At 43.8% G+C, this 16,128-nt stretch overlaps 1 protein-coding gene across 3 annotated transcripts in view; it reads right to left on the bottom strand.

The window, feature by feature from the left end:
* Positions 1 to 4,812: 4,812 nt before the first annotated feature.
* Lrrc28 (leucine rich repeat containing 28) overlaps positions 4,813 to 16,128 on the bottom strand; it is a 132,437-nt gene continuing 121,121 nt past the window's right edge. For 2 of the 3 annotated variants that reach the window (XM_036191997.1, XM_036191984.1), the window contains one exon: positions 4,813 to 8,508. In XM_036191997.1, the coding sequence (XP_036047890.1) occupies positions 8,436 to 8,508 (73 nt within the window). In that variant the 3' untranslated portion in view covers positions 4,813 to 8,435. The remainder of the gene's footprint in view (positions 8,509 to 16,128) is intronic. The other variant, XR_004945402.1, reaches the window with a different exon arrangement.

Raw genomic sequence — 16,128 nt, forward strand, 5'->3', positions numbered from 1 at the left:
TATCTTTGTGTGATTATTGCGTTGTTATTGTAGCTTTGAGAAGTGTGAATCTTCTTGAGATTTTGATATTGAAGATGTTTTGCATTTTACATTAGTATTAGCTAAGTTTGTCTTTTTCTGAAACGTACACCCAGTACAGACGCATTAACTGAATTACAGATTGATTTGGGGAGTAATGCCACCCAAAGAGTGCTATCTCCCACGTGAGGAACTTACCCATGCATCCTTAGCTTCTTCAGGGCTTTGTGATTCTTACTGTGTGAGTCTTGGCTTCTGTTAAATTTAATACCAAATGCTTTATTCTTTTTGATACTCCTGCAAATGGAATTGTCTTAATATTAATTTCTTTTGGGAGGTTGTTCAGCAATAGTATATAAGAAATCAGTTGATTTTTCTGTATTAATCTTATCTTCTGTGACCCAGACAAATGTGTTATCTCTAGTAGTTTTTTTTCTGGATATATATTTGTCCTCATACATATCCATGTATATATTTTCCTTATGGATATGTATATATCCATATATATCTACATACAGAGAAAGATGTAGAGAGGGAGGGGGATTTTTTTTTTTTTTTTTTTTTTTGAGATAGGGTCTCACTATATACCTCCAGCTGTCCTAGAACTGATGATGTAAGCCCAGGCTGGCCTCAAACTGCCTCTGCTTCTGTCTCCAGTGTGCCAGGATTAAAGGTGTACACCACCATGCATGGCCCCCATAATATTTTCTCTGTGCAAGAGCATGGCACCTGCAAATAAATAGGTTTTCCTTTTCCAGTCTGAGTGCCGATTATTCCCTCATTTGGCCAGAAACTCCAGGTGGAACAGACACTGAGAGAGGATCATCTTTGTCTTAGTGCTGCTATTGGGAGGCAGACGGGAGGCTTATGAGCATTATTGACCATTTGTCACTAACACATTGACTGTGAGATTTTGTAGCTTGCCTTTATCTGGTTGAGGAAGCTCTTCCATTTTTTTGATGTGTTCATGAAGAAAGTGTGTTGAATATGTCAAATGTTTAATCTTTTTCTGTAGCTATTAGGATTATTGTTTTATCTTATATATTAATAATGTGATGTAGTATATTGACTGAACTTTTTTCTACATTGAATTTTGTATCTCCAAGATGAATCCTATTGGGTGACGGTGTATAATCCTTTCTATATGTTGCTGGATTCACTTTGTTAATATCTTGTTGAGTCCTGCATCTGCATTAAATGATATAGGTCTAAAGATATTTTCACTTTGTCTAATGTTGGTACATAATAATTGGTCAAAAGAATGAGTTGGAGAAGGCATTTTTTATAATTTGTAAGAATTTGTCCATAATTAGTGCTAACTATTCTTTAAATGTTTGAAAGAATTCACCAATGAAGAAACCTATCCACCACAAGCAAACACTTGATAATAGGGTTTATTTGGGGCTCAAAGTCTGAAGGTACAGTCAGTCCGACGTAATGAGAAGGTCTAGTGGCAGGAGCTGAGGGTGACTGTGGGTCAGGAGGCTAGCTTGCTTCTTCATGTGCAGTTGGGGACCGCAGCTGCGGAACAGTATCACAGTAGGGCGGGTCTTCCCACTTCAGATACCCTCACCACAGTAAGCCCAGACACTTACCTCCACTGTGGTTCTACATCCTAACAAGCTGAAAAACCAGGATTTTCCCACGCATCACATGGACACATGCCTGTTCTCATACTTCTGTAAGGAGTAATCCTTCATGCTTTGTATAACTTGAATCTCTCCTACATTTTTTCTAATCTTGCTAAAGGTGTTCATCTTAACTTCTCCAACCAGCAGCTTTTGTTTAAAGACTTTTTAAAAATTGTGTGTGTGTGTGTATGCACATACAAGTCTGGGGGCCACAGCTTGCATGTGGGGGGCAGACAACAACTTCTAGAAGCTTCTCCCCATCTATCTTGTTGGGTCTCTTCTTTCTGTTGCTGTACTCATATTCCGTGCTAGCTGACCCCTGAGCTTTGAGATGGTTTTCTATCTCTTGTGTTGCCGGGGAGTGCTGTGATTATAAATGCCTTCCACCATGTCTGGATTTCATGTGGGTTCAGGGTATTGAACTCAGGTATTCTGTCTTGAGCAACTAGCACTTAATGTGGGGGGCCATCTGCCCACTCCCTCGTCTATTTTACTCTAGTCTACATTACTCCTTTTCCCTGCTTTGTATTTGTTCTTGTCTTGTGATGTTGAAGGCTATGTTATCGGCGCTTTCTTTTTAAAATTTGGGCATTTGTGCTAGTTATTACCCACTAAGTGCTGCTCTATTCACAGTCTAACATCTTTAAGACTTGAGCTATGTCTCCCCTATCTCAGGACTGTCTTGGACAATGTGACTATGTGCCCAGTCATGGGTCTTTTGGATTTTTCTTTCTTGGTATACACTGAGCTTCTTGAGTTGCAAATCGGTGATATTTCACCCGGTTGGAGTCTTTGGCTGTTTAAAATTTTCTCTTTGTCTTCCCCTTTTTTAAAGAGTCCAATCAAGCATAAGTTCAGTGCTTGGTAATATTCCTCAGGTCTCTGAGACTATTTTTTTCTTCACTCTTTTTTTTTTCCCTGCCCTTTGCAAATGGATAATCTTCTCTGAGACTATTAATTTTCCTCCATTTGTTTTGTTTCTGCCTTTTGGAACTGGATAATCTTTGTTTGTTTGTTTTGTGTAGTGGATAGCCATCCCAGCCTTGGCCTGGAAGTTCCAACCCCCATTGAGGTTTCGGTAATGGTCACGCCCACAAGGCGGGGCGGAGGAGGAAGCGGAAGACCAAGGATCGGGAGGAGGTCTCTCAGGGTTCCCGGAGCCTGGACGCTGGAGGTAGACCGAGCAGAGTTCTCCAGAGAACACCGCCGGACTGCGCAATACCTTTGCCAGACCCTGCAACCTACCCCTTCATTTGTAAGTTAGCCCACAAAATAAACCTCCCTTTTAACTACGTGGAGTGGCCTTAATAATTTCACCAATAGTTTTGTTTTGTTTTTTTGAGACAGGGTTTCTGTATGTAGTTTGCACCTTTCCTGGAACTCACTCTGTAGCCCAGGCTGGCCTCGAACTCACAGAGATCCACCTGGCTCTGCCTCCCGAGTGCTGGGATTAAAGGCGTGCGCCACCACCCGCCCGGCTGGAACTGAATAATCTTAAATTACCTATATTCAAGTTTTATCATTTTCCTGGCAGCTCAAATGTGGTGTTGGGCACACCTTGTGACGTTTTCATTTTAGTTAGTGCTTTCAATTTCAGAATTTACATTTAGTATTTTCTGTTTGGTAAAACATCAGTTTTACACTTTCTGACCCTTGTTTTTAAAGACAAGTAACCCATGCTGGCCTGGAACTCTATGTAATTGAGGACAGACTTGAACTTCCGACCCTGCTGCCTCCCTCTACTTTCTGAGTTTGGGGACTGCAGATAGCTGCCACCAGGGGACCCAGGGCTGCATATGTACTGGGCAAGCACTCTGCCAGAGGAGCTCCATCCCTGGCCCCTCCTCTGGTTTTCTTAGACATGTGTTCTCTACACTTCTTTAAGCATATTTAAACTAATATGCTTTAAAGTCTTTGTCTAAAAGTCCAATGTCAGGTACAGTTTCCATTTATTATGTTTTTCTCATATACTTTGTCTGTTTAAACATGTCACTTTGGGGGGGGGCAGTTGGAAAACTGGACACTTTAAAGGATGTTGAAGTGACTGAAATCCTACTTACTCACCTCCCTAAGGGTTACTGTAATTGTGCCTTTGGGTCTTGGTGAGTCTTCTGAGTAGTTCAGCAGTCTGCACTGATACACAGGCGTGCACTCAAGTGTCTGCTCTGGTAGTTTAGTGAGCAGCTAACAACAGGACAGATTTCCCTACCTGAAACCAGTAAGTCTCCCCACATGTGCTCAGGGCTCTGAGTGCATGTAGGGACACTCAGTCAGATGTGACAGCACTGCCTTTGGCTTGTCTGCTTTCACAGAGCCTCCGGGCAACTTGAGATGAGTGCTTAGGATGCTCCAGGGCCTCCTGAGCAAGGGGAGGACCCTCTGGATGTGCAAAGCCCTGCGTATGTGCGTGACCATCTGACCCTTGGGAACAACAGAGCTTCCCCCAGCCCCCTGGCTGTCTCATTGCCCAGCTTTCCTTTAACATTCTTAGTCTATTGCTAGTTCCACAGGCTACCCACTGGTTCAGGCAGCCACAACTAATCAATTCTCTGAGGATCTTCCAGCACACGCTACAGAGGAAAAGCTGTGTCATACCTGACAAGCTCCCATCAGTAGAGTAAGAGTTCTCTTACAGGTGACATCTAGGGAATCAAGTGACAATGATCTGGAAATGAGGGCGCGAGAAAGTCCCAGCTTGCCCTGTCACTCTGTGTGGCTCCCATGCAGCTGCAGTTTTGTGTCCTGCAGTGGAGATGGGAACAGGCAGATCATTACACTCCAAGGCCCACTGTTCTGCTGGACCCATCTCTCTTAAACAGTCTTTGGATTGCTGCCCACTTTAGTACCTGCTGAATTCTGGGAAAAGTGGATTCTAAAATTCTGGAGAATTTTCTCTTTGTTTTATGCAGTGTGCAGAATTTTCAGATGTCTTTCACCCACTATTTTGCCAGTCTTGACCTAAATATATAAAGTCACTTTTCTCTTAACAAAGTGAATTTGTTGAAACAATGAAGATTCTACCATACCATCTACATTTCTGAACATTCACATAATTTAACTTCAATTATTCTATAAATAACAATTATTCCATAAGCATGTGATCAAACTAGATATAATATACATTTTAGACAATGACCATGCTCTAAGTAAATGCAAGCACACACACACACACACACACACACACCCTTAGAACAGTATGAAAAACAAAACCTGATATTCTTTAATGCAGATGGAAAGGTTAATCCTGTCCACACTGTAAGGTGACAAAACCAAAAAATCCAACCCAAACTTAGGAACCCTTGTGTCTTAATTACACACAGAAGTGATCTCCAAAGGCTCCTCCCTCTGCCATGCCTCCGCTCTGGCTGCCAGCACTTTGAGTCTCCCAAGTACAAAGGACAACGCAGTCATGCTTCAAAGATCATCTTAGACTGTGAAGCACTGTCTTTTCCCGAGGATGACAGTCGCTGGGCTATGCTCAGTCTCTTTCCTACAGACACCCACATCACTTAGATCTACTAGCTGATGTCACTGGGAGGTACTTCCTGGATAGGGACAGTCAGACTTGGGTTTAGAGCTTTTTTCAGGGTGTGGGTTTTGTAGAATCCTCTCTGATTAAAGAGTAGACAAGACGCTCCAATTTCCTGAAGAAATGCAGCAGAGGTTAACTGGACAAACAGAGAAGATGGAAATCACAAGGAATAGAAGTATTATGCTGGCCCAGTGATCTATAAAGCTACCCAAACACAAAGCAAGTATATGTCTCAGTATCTGGTCTCAGGAGGCTGCACAGTGCTCATCCATTACAATCCACGCTCATCACTTTGAGGATGTTTGGATTTCCATTAATGCATTTGTCACATTTGAACTTTTTATGGACAAAGTAAGGTCTGAGTTTTCAACTTCAGAAACTTAATTTTATTACTGACCTTCAAGCTGGCTTGCAAAGCCCCTGGAGACCGTGCAGTACTCATATTTTAAAGGAAATTACACGGAGTCTGAAAGGTGGTGTTGAAGGCTTTTCTCTTAGACTGTATTTAGTTCATAATATTCAGTGTGAGACAACGTGAAACGATTGTTAAAACGGTGAGTTGTGTGTGAAAGGCTCTAGTGAGTGCTCGGGGCAATGACCAAAAGATGTTTCTAAAAGAGGACCAAACAGCAAGCCCAGTTCACTGCGCTGCTCCAGTCAGAGCAGCCGCCGTCGGGGCTCCTCCAGTTCTTCAAGCAAGGGCGTTGACAAAACTGCAACCATCAGCGTCTGACTGTGGATGAGGAGAGGCCAGCCAGGCCCTCTCCCAGGAACACTCAGGTCTACGGTTGTCCCTGGAGGAGGTGCCACTGTCGACCCTGGAGCCACTGATGAGTTACCCTTGTTCCAGTGAACGACCTCCCACTCCCACTCAGGCAAGGAACCAATCACACAGCAGGAGGCCATGCACAAAAGACATGGAAACAGAAGGGGACCTGGTGAAAAGCAGGGCTCCATCAGCAGAGGCTCAATCAACTAAAAAGGATGCCTTGGTTCTAGCACACAGCGTAGAAAGAGCTATCCTCAAGGCGATCCTAGCTTTGAACTCAGCACTAATCAACCACACATGAGCTGCAAGCAGCTCACTTGTTTTATGATTGTTATTGTATGAAAGATCTGCCTGCCTGATCAGGAAAAACAACATACAGGCTGGTGGTAGAGCTCAGCGATGGGGTACTTACCTAGCATGTGCAGTGCTCAGGGCAGGATCCTCACGGAAGAAATGGAGGGAGGGAAGAAAAGACACAAAGAGTCTTCCTTTTTCTTTTTTTTCTAGAGCTTTGGACACAATCAGAGCACAGAGCATTGAGGCAAGTTTTCTCCAGTTGATAAGTTTTTTATAATACCAAAAGGTTAACAATGATATCAGTGAGTCCAGCACAAAGTCTCCATGAGGAACAGCACCAGGGAAACCACCTTCTAAGTTCTCTTTCTCATCAATTAAGCCAGATGCTGTACCCAACCAAGGTTAAGACTGACAGCCTAGAGGCCGTCCGCCCCACCCACTGCTGGTGTTCAATACACTGCAGTTCGTAACAGGTAGAGGGAAGGTGTCTGGAGTATAAACACCTTTGTAAAAATCTAAACATGTGAAAACAACAGGATTATCCCAATGAGAATTCCTGAGTATCAGGGTGGCACATTTCATGGCTCTGCTGAAGACATAGGATAGCACATGTGTTGACTATATCATTCATGTGATAGGTAGCCATCACTTAAGTCAAATACACACGTGAAGCTTCAGGTCACATTTTTCTCTCCAACTTATATACATGTAGGGGTTATGCCGAAACTTCCATTATTCTAAAGGAAGAAAGAAGCGGCACATTTGATCCAGACCCTCAGTTCCTATTGTACTCTAGGTCTTTGAAATGTTAAGAATGACCAGACCAAGTTATGAAAGGGACAGGGGATAGAAACAGTGATGACAGCTGGCATGCATGCATGGCCTGCCTCTGCCATTACTTGGAGAGTCTGCTTTGGGGCAGCGGGTGGTGGGACTGCAAAGACCACACGGTTGTCAGTAACTATGTAGGATTTTTGGCACTGTTAGAGCCCAGAATTACAGGTAGGCTGGCTAATAAAATGTCATCAACCACAGGTTTTGGAAACAGCTTATCAACCAAGAAGCCCTTCCTGCTTCTCCTTTCAACCTGGTCTTCTATAAATTATACCACTAAGACATAGAACTGCTTACCCCCTTAAAGAGCCTCTCCACAGTGACCAGATGAGTATCTGGAAGCAAAGCAGATTAAAACACCATCCTTTGAAAGGAAGATGAAATCAGGGACTCCCCCACAAACAGCGTGTCTCTCTGCAAGGGAAAGCTTGTCGTGGGCTTTGCAGAAGTTGGAGGTGGAATGTGGACCCGTTCACTTCTGTTTTCCTAGTGAGAATTCAGTCAAAATGAAGATGATTTCACGTAGGGGTAAATACCACTAAGCCTCATCCACAGCAGAAGATCAGGGGCCTCAAACCTCCCAATGATATATAAGAAAATCTTAGCAAAACCCCCTGACATTTCAAAACTTGTTTTCCTGTACTAGTTTAGAACAAGAGTGTATTTAATTAGTATCTACATTTTTGTTTTTAAATCCCTTTCAAAAAATGTCTTCATAGGTTGCAAAACTTAGAAATAAGGCAGGAACTTTCCAGAGGGCGTGTGCTCTGGAGCCTGCTGTGCCTCCACAGGAGCCTAGCTGCGCCAGCCTGGGCGCCCTGCCCTGCTGTGCAGGACTGCTGAGGCCATAGGGGTTGCTGAGACTCTAGAAACTGACAAGTTTCCAATGGAGAAGGCTTCCAGAATAATCACCAGGGGAGTAATCCTCTGGGGAAAGACAGAAGGATCATCACCAAAGGTATATTGGCCAACAGTTAATTTGGTTCTATTATCAAATTAAGAGTTCTTCAGGGAACTGCAGCCCGCTTTAAATTAGATGTGGGGAAGCTCATCTGACTAAATACTTTATGTATGAGACACACTCACATAAAAAGAAAAACACAGAAGACAAAATGTCCTTCATTTGGGGGAGGATATATTCCAACTTGAGGGCAGGGTGAAGGCCTTTTAGTTGTTTAGCCCAATCAGAACATTTCCAGAGAGTTCGGCATGCCCCCGCACTGGACAGGACAGGGCAGGACAGGATGGAAGGGTCTGTTCCGTCTGGCTGGACTCTCCTGGCCCCACCATGCACGCTGGGCGACAGCAGGCGCTGCAGGGTTGAGCTGGCAATGCTAAGGCTCTTGAGTGTTTATCAGCTCAGCAGGTCAAAAGTCTGCAGACACTGGGTGGAGCAGCAGTAAGCCACGAAGCCAACAGTTGTCCTCCTGGGGGATGGGGGAGAGAGCACCATTAGCTCAGGAGTAAAGCAGCAGTTCTTCCCCACTGGAGACAGCCTTTCTTTGTTAGAACAAGTGACGAGGCATGAACAGCAGGCTGCAGTATAGAAATGTAGGATGTCAGATGCTGTTTTCAAGCCAAGCCCAGGCAGCAGCAGGTGAGGCACGTGTGTGCATGTGTTCTTCCTCCATCGGTGGGGTTTGGATGACATACCGTCCCTATTAACAGCTAAGGGAAGAACTTTTCCATCTTTTAAAGCCAACAGGGCCATCAAAGAACTCGAAGTACATTCTCAAAGTCACAGCTCAGGACAGCGTTTCACATCTATATTCCCAGGACCTGGACAGCTGAGGCAGGAACTGCTATGAGTTCCAGGGCAGCCTGGGCTACAGTCAGATCCTGTCTCAAAACAACAACAATATAAAAAGAAAATAAAAAGCACCACCAATTTAGCATAAAGCATACATACATACTGCAGCTTAAGGAGTTTATTCTACTGATACATTCACTTGGTGTAATTTCAGAGTCTGCTTATGTGACTCCAAAGCCTTACATAACAGAGAAGCTCTTCTCAAACTCTTGCTTGGGTACCTTTGCATGATGAGTCATGAGTTCCCTGGGGCTCCTCATGTGCTCTGGACAGTGCAGGCTCTTAGAGGCCTTCTCCTCCCACCCAGAGCCATCCTCTGGTCAGGGGAGAGTAGTCCATTGTTTTCACAGGACAGCTTATGCGGACTGTTCAGCACTTGACCCTATCTCTGCTGTTTTCTGTGGTCCTAAAAAGGAACTTCTACAGACGACTTTGATCATATGCACTCAACATGTCAGACAGAATGACAGTGGATGGCAAGGCTCTGGGAGAGTAAGTGCTTGGAACATTCAACAGTTATGGCACCGAGGTGAGTTCAAAGTCTATGGGGTGAGATGGCCCTTTTCTGACTGAAAACAATTAAGACCGACCAACCAACCAACCAACCAACCAACCAACCAAACACCTAACCAAAAACCAGATATGCTTAGTGTCTTCCAATCTCAGTTCAAGACACGGCAAGAGAATGTCTATGGTGACCCTAAAGGAATCATTTTCTCATGAGCTGAAGAACATGGCTGAAGCCCAATACAGAGGGTAGCACATCACATGCCAGGTAAAGGTGTCCTGACTTCTTGTATATGTAAGTTTGTGTAGTGTGGGCACCTGTTAGAATGTGTACGGGATGCATATGTGTGCATAAATGTGTGGGTCCAGAGGCCAACACTACATCTCCCTTGATTTTTTCACCTTCTACACTGAGGCAGGGTTCCAATTCAGCTACTCTGGCTGCTTGGTTCCCTCTGAGATTCCATCTCTGGCTCCTGGGGGCTGCTATGCCAACATAGCTTTCTGTGGGTGCTGGGGGTTCCAGCTCCAGTTGTCACATCTGTGCATCATCTACTGCTCCACTCTGGGAAAAATGACTGTGTGAAGTATCCTAAGGCAAAGTGAGGACAGGAACTTGAGGCTTTGGACAGAACCGATCTAAGAACCTGGAGCCTCTACAGATTTCTTCATACTGGAAATGAATCAGTCCATCAGTGGACAGATTCTTCTAAGAAAATTAGTGTTCCTTCACATAAAAAGGTTTCAGCAGCTTCATGTAGAGTGGCTGTCTGAAAAGGAAGTGCCGGTCTATTTAGACAGGACCTACCATCACCAATACTCAATGCCTGTAGGGCCATAAAGAGTAAAATCCCAGCACCATTCAGAGATTACCCCAAGAGTAGCTCTCGGGAGGTAACACACACACTAAAGGAGTCTTGCTGTATTATCCCCGTGAGAACCTGGAGAGCACACGAGACCTGGATTCTAAGCATGGGAGCCAAAGAAACCAAGCAGATGGTTGGACTTGGCCAACAAGGGCACTTTACCTAGACCCCATATTCAATGTGTTACTAGACCATCAGGGAATGGACTGCAGATGCCTGGACTCAGTGAGATGATGAGACAAGAGGCCAGAACCCCTCTTTAGACCTTAGAGGGAATAAGGCTTAGCGAGATGGAATGTCCCAGGGGAGCAAGCAGGAGACAGACAGAGAGGAAGCAAAAGGATCAAAGTCAACTCTCAGATGAAAGTCAATAATTCAACGCCTTTATCAAGACATAGAAATGGCACACAATTCTTCGGAAATCAGAACTATCAGTACAGATCTCATGGCTACTAAATGCTGGAAGGAACACATTGGCTATTTTGAATACAGAAACTTGTCAACCTGGAAGATCACTGTCTTGAAGATCACAAATGACCAAAACTCAATTTAGCAAGAGGAAGTAGGCAGCCTATGGAAACCTATGACCATGGACAAAGCTGGATTTGGGATTTAAAAGCTATTCCATTACCGGATAGGTTTTCTTAGGGAATCCTAACAGTTAAATAAAGACAAATAAGAAGGCATTTTAGCCAGGCAGGGGTGACACACACCTTTAATCCCAGCATTCAAGAGGCAGAGCCAGGTGGATCTCTGTGAGTTTGAGGTCAGCCTGGGCTACAGAGTGAGTTCTAAGAAAGGCTCCAAAGCTACACAAAGAAATCCTGCCTCAAAAAACCAAAAAGAGGAAGAAGGAAGAGGAGGAGGAGGAGGAGGAGGAGGAGGAGGAGGAGGAGGAGGAGGAGGAGGAGGAGAAGAAGAAGAAGAAGAAGAAGAAGAAGAAGAAGAAGAAGAAGAAGAAGAAGAAGAAGGCATTTTAATACAATTTCCTTTACAGAAAAAGAACAGTTCCTAACTCATGAGGACAGTATTATCTTGACTCACCAAATAAGGTGGCTGAATATTTGAATGTATCAATGTATCAACAAGCTAAATAAGGCATGTCAAATGATCTTATCAATACTTACAAAAAGCATTTGAGGCGGGAGTAGTGGTTCATGTTTAGACTCCTAGAATTGGGAGGATATGTCAGGAGACTCTTAGAGTTAGAAGCTGGCTTGGGCTATGTAGGGAGTTCTAGGCCAGCCAGGACTGCAGAATAAGACCCCATACCTCTAATAGAAAGAAAGGGCTGCAGAGATGGCTCAGAGGCTAAGAACATTGTTGCTCTTACGGAACACCTGGATTCCATTCCCAGCACCCACATGGCGGTCACAACCGTAAGTAACTCCAGTTCCATATGTAGGCAAACAGTCACACACATAAAGAAAAATACATAAATCTTCAAGAAAGAAATAAAAAGACAAGGCATTTGACAAAATACACTTTTTACCCTTAAGAATTTTTTCAGCATACAAATATAGGAAATCTTCCTCAATCTGCTAAAAAGAGTGTATTGAAACTGTTACCATTCTACTAGCAATGAAAGAGAACATGGTTTTCCCTGAAGACGATGGTGAGAAAGGCAAGGAATTACTCCCAAACCACAGCACAGCACTAGAAACTCTGACCACTGTGATAAAGCAAGAAAAAAGGCAACAGAGGGGAGGCTATTATTTATTGGCAGATGGCAAGACATAATTGTCTATGCAGAAAATTCCATATAATCTACAAAAAAATACCTCAAAAACCCTAGTAAGCTATAGCATACAAGACAACTGCAAAAACAAAGTCTATTTCTTTATATGAACAATGAACACGTGGAAATTGGAGGAAAAAATTTTTGACTACAGAAAGGAAATGAAATCTTTGGCTATAAACAAAGCATTTAGGGTTTGTATGCTGATGGTCCTAGATGCTGATAAAGAAGTAAAGGAAAGGCTCAATCTGTAGAGATGCACTGCATTCCTTAGAAAATTCAGAATTGTAAAAACATCAAGTCTATACAAACCGATCTAACAGGCTAGATGCAATTCTCATAGAAAATTAAAAAACCAACCAACCAATCAACCAACCAGACTCAAAAATAAGCTAACAAAAACTAAAGCAAAGGAAGCCAGACCAAAGAATGACCTAAAGCAACTTCCAAGGGAAGGATAAAGTCACGCTGTCACTTTATCTGTTAAGCCAATTACAGCTGCAGTTTGGTGCTGGCCGAGAGAGACAGACCAATGAAACAGACCAGAATCCCAGAAAAGCTTCCCAGGTGCACTAGTGACAGGCATGGCTGACCTCAACTGTCAATTAACAGGAGTTAGAATCATGGAAACAAACCTGCAGGCATGTCTGCTAGGGACGCTATATTAAGTTAATTGAGATACACAAGACCTACCTACCTCAAAGGGCAGGTGGCACAGTACAAGTTCAAGGCTAGTCTGAGCTACAGAGTAAGTTTCAGGCTAGCATGGGCTACAAGTGAGACTTTGTCTCAAAAAAAACAAACTTAAAACAATGATAATTAAACCAGACAGACAAAGCTGTCTTTTAAAAGATGAAAAGGCAGTAAGGGAATTTCTCTTTGCTGTGCTCCCGTCCACCGTACCAGGACCCAAACCTGAGGCGTGCACATGCTAGACAAGTGCTCTGCCACTGAGCCGTACTTCCAGCTGTCTTTTTACTTCCACTTGGAGACATGGTCTTCTTATTATGTTTTCCAGACTGACCTTGAACTCATCTACAGCCCAGAAGATGCTGGATTTGCAATCCTCCTGCCTCAGAAACTCCCCGGTCCTGAACCACCAAGCCTGGTTGGAATTGTTTCTGTCAACTCAGGAAATTACATAAACTTTCTGTTAGATATTCTGAACTTCTTGTAATTGTTTCTTTTCTCTTTTTTTCTTTCTTTTTTGATAGTGCTGGAGTGGTCGAATCCAGAGACTCACACATGCTAGGCAAGCACTCAGCTGCTGAGCTGTGTCCCTGCCCTGCTGAATGATTAAAGTCAGTTAGAACTCTACCCTCCGCTATTCCATTCAACATCAGAATACACACATTTGTACGAGTCACAAGGAAAATGCTTTCAGACACAAAAGAGTTTAAGCATATAATGCATTTTGGAGAAATAGCTGATAAAACCAGACTCTTCCTTGTAAGATTTATTTTCAGTTGTAATTGTGTGTGTGTATGTGCTTGTGTGTAGACTGGTGCATGCGAGTACAGGTTCGCTCAGAGGCTGGAGGCATTCTGGAGCTGGAGTTACAGGTGGTTGTGAGCTGCTCAACATGGGTGCCGGGAACCAAACTCAGGTCCTCTGTAAGAGCAGTACATACTTAGCTGCTGAGGCAGGCTAACAAGGTCACGTGTTAGCCAGCTCCTTCATAGCAAGGATACTATCCTTAATACTGTTAACCATCAGGCTTTTCAAAGTTAAGCTTCTAAGCAAAAGTAGTCTGTGATGGCCTGAGCCTGGCAGGGAGAGTGATCTGGAGGTGTTCTACCCATGCTACTAGGGCATGGCAAGGCTGCATACTTCTCTGCTTCTGAGATGCTCCTGTAGCACCTGGCTCCAGCTAGGAAAGGCTGCTGAAAAGTGTTACAAAGAACACAAGGCATTACGCAGACTTCGAATCTGTGTGTATTTACAGCGGAGGCAGAAGAAAGAGCATCTGAGCTAGTTTTAAAACACACAACTGTGATGATTCCTTATGAGACGAACCACAATGCCGCCGGCATAAACTGGAGTCCACAAGCATCATGAGAAGTGTGGGATTTTCTCCTGTAAATGTGTTTCCTGATTAAAAATAAAGAGCATATCTTTGACTCATTACAGAAATTCAAGCCAAAAGAAAAATAATATTTGTAAGAGCTGATAGGACGAAGTCCCACACACATAACTTGTGGAAGTCACCCAGCAAACAGCTCATCATATACATCCGTCACATTTATGCCATCAGGGACTTTCTCACGAGAACGTCTCTGTGCAGAGCCAGAGGCTGCTCCAGACTCCGGGAGTGAGAAGAATTAGGTAATTTAGTTACAGTAAATTCCCAGTACAGAGCACAGCACACACTAGGTGGTCTATCAGTAATTTTTGAATAATGTAATAAGAAAGAAATAATTATGAACAAACAGCTGCTACCCAGAAGGCAGATGCAGGAGGACAGCAAGATCAAGGCCAGTCTGGGCAACTTATAAGATCCTGCCTCAAAACACAAAATGAAGAGGGCTGGGGATATAGCTGGGTCCAGTGCATGCCTAGCACATGAGAGGTCCAAGCTTCCATCTCAATATGGGGGAAAAAACAAAACAAACTTAAGTATCTGTTGGGTATTTTTCTTGTGGGACATTTCATAAATTACCTTAAGAGAGTGTCAATAAACAGGCCTCTCTTAGAAGAAAATGAAATCCCCAAACACCCATGCAAACAATGTATTACCAATATTACTAGGCTTTATAGAAGGAAGTGATATCGATAGCAGAGAAGGCAAAGAAATATAAGACATTTCATAAGAGACCAAACCAGGAAAGAACTATCTGGAAGAGATTATTTAAAAAGTAAGCCACTGACAAATGGGAGAAGGGAACATTCCACTCATCTAAGACCAAGACGGTTGTGCACACCTAACAATAGGTCCCTGGTCCCGATCTCCGGGCACACTGACCTACATCTGCAGCACTCATGTAGTCACTGGCTGCAAAGACTCAGACCCTTCTAGGAACCAGGGTGGGTCACTCCAGCTCAGCATTAGCTGAGCAGAGTCACTGAGCTGCCTCCTACCACAGGCCCCAGTGGGCGCACAAGTCAATGCACGGTGGGCTGAATCTTCTGAGATGCAGAACTAACGTGAAAATATTTCAAGAGAGCATTGGCCTACTGATGTTTTAGCAATTAGGAAGTTTTAATCAATCTATTTTTTTTTTCAAAATTCTATGTTCTTTGGTAAACCGTGACAAGACTTTTCTATAAATATACAATAGTTTACATGTGACATGTGCACACATGTACATGCCCATAAACAGAAATGTTCATGCTCATAGACAAAATTCAGATGATGGCATTATGTATACTTTTATGCATATATCTTAAAACATTCTGATTAGTCAGAATTTTTTTTTTCTAGTCAGTAAGATGGCTCAGTGGATAAAGGCACTTGCTATACTGGACAAGAGACCTGACTCAATCCCTGGAGCCCATGTCAAGGTGGAAGAACCAACTTCTCAAAAATGTGCTCTGACCTCCACAGACGTATTGTGACACCTGTGAAACCCCTCACACACACACACACGCACACACACACACACACACACACACACACACACACACACACACACGTGCACGCACACACGCTTTGCTTTTTTTAAAAAAATTCTCTCCTATGCATCCCGACTCCGGTTTCCCCTCCCTCCATTCCTCCTGGTGCCTCCTTCTTCCCCCTACAGATCCATTCCTCTGTTTCCCTTCAGAAAAAAAGCAGGCCTTGCAGGGATAGCCACTGAACATGGCATAACAAGTTACAAACCCTCATACCAAGGCTGGGCAAGGCGACCCAGCAGGAGGAAAAGGGTCCCAAGAGTAGGCAGGAAGGGTCAGAGACACCCCACTCTCACTGTTAGGGGTCCCACAAGAACTCCAAGCTACACAAGCATAACACATATGCAGAGGACCTAGTTCAGACCCACACAGGCTCCCTGATTGTTGCTTCAGGGCTTCAGATGCTCAAGCCAGGCTCAGTGTCTCTCTTCCTGCTGCTTACAAATCAGGATGTAGAACTCTCAGCTACCTTTCCAGCACCATGTCTGCCTGGGTGCTGCCATGCTCCCACCAT

The sequence above is a fragment of the Onychomys torridus genome, chromosome 1 (genome assembly GCF_903995425.1).
Source record: "Onychomys torridus chromosome 1, mOncTor1.1, whole genome shotgun sequence".
Taxonomy (NCBI): Eukaryota; Metazoa; Chordata; class Mammalia; order Rodentia; family Cricetidae; genus Onychomys; species Onychomys torridus.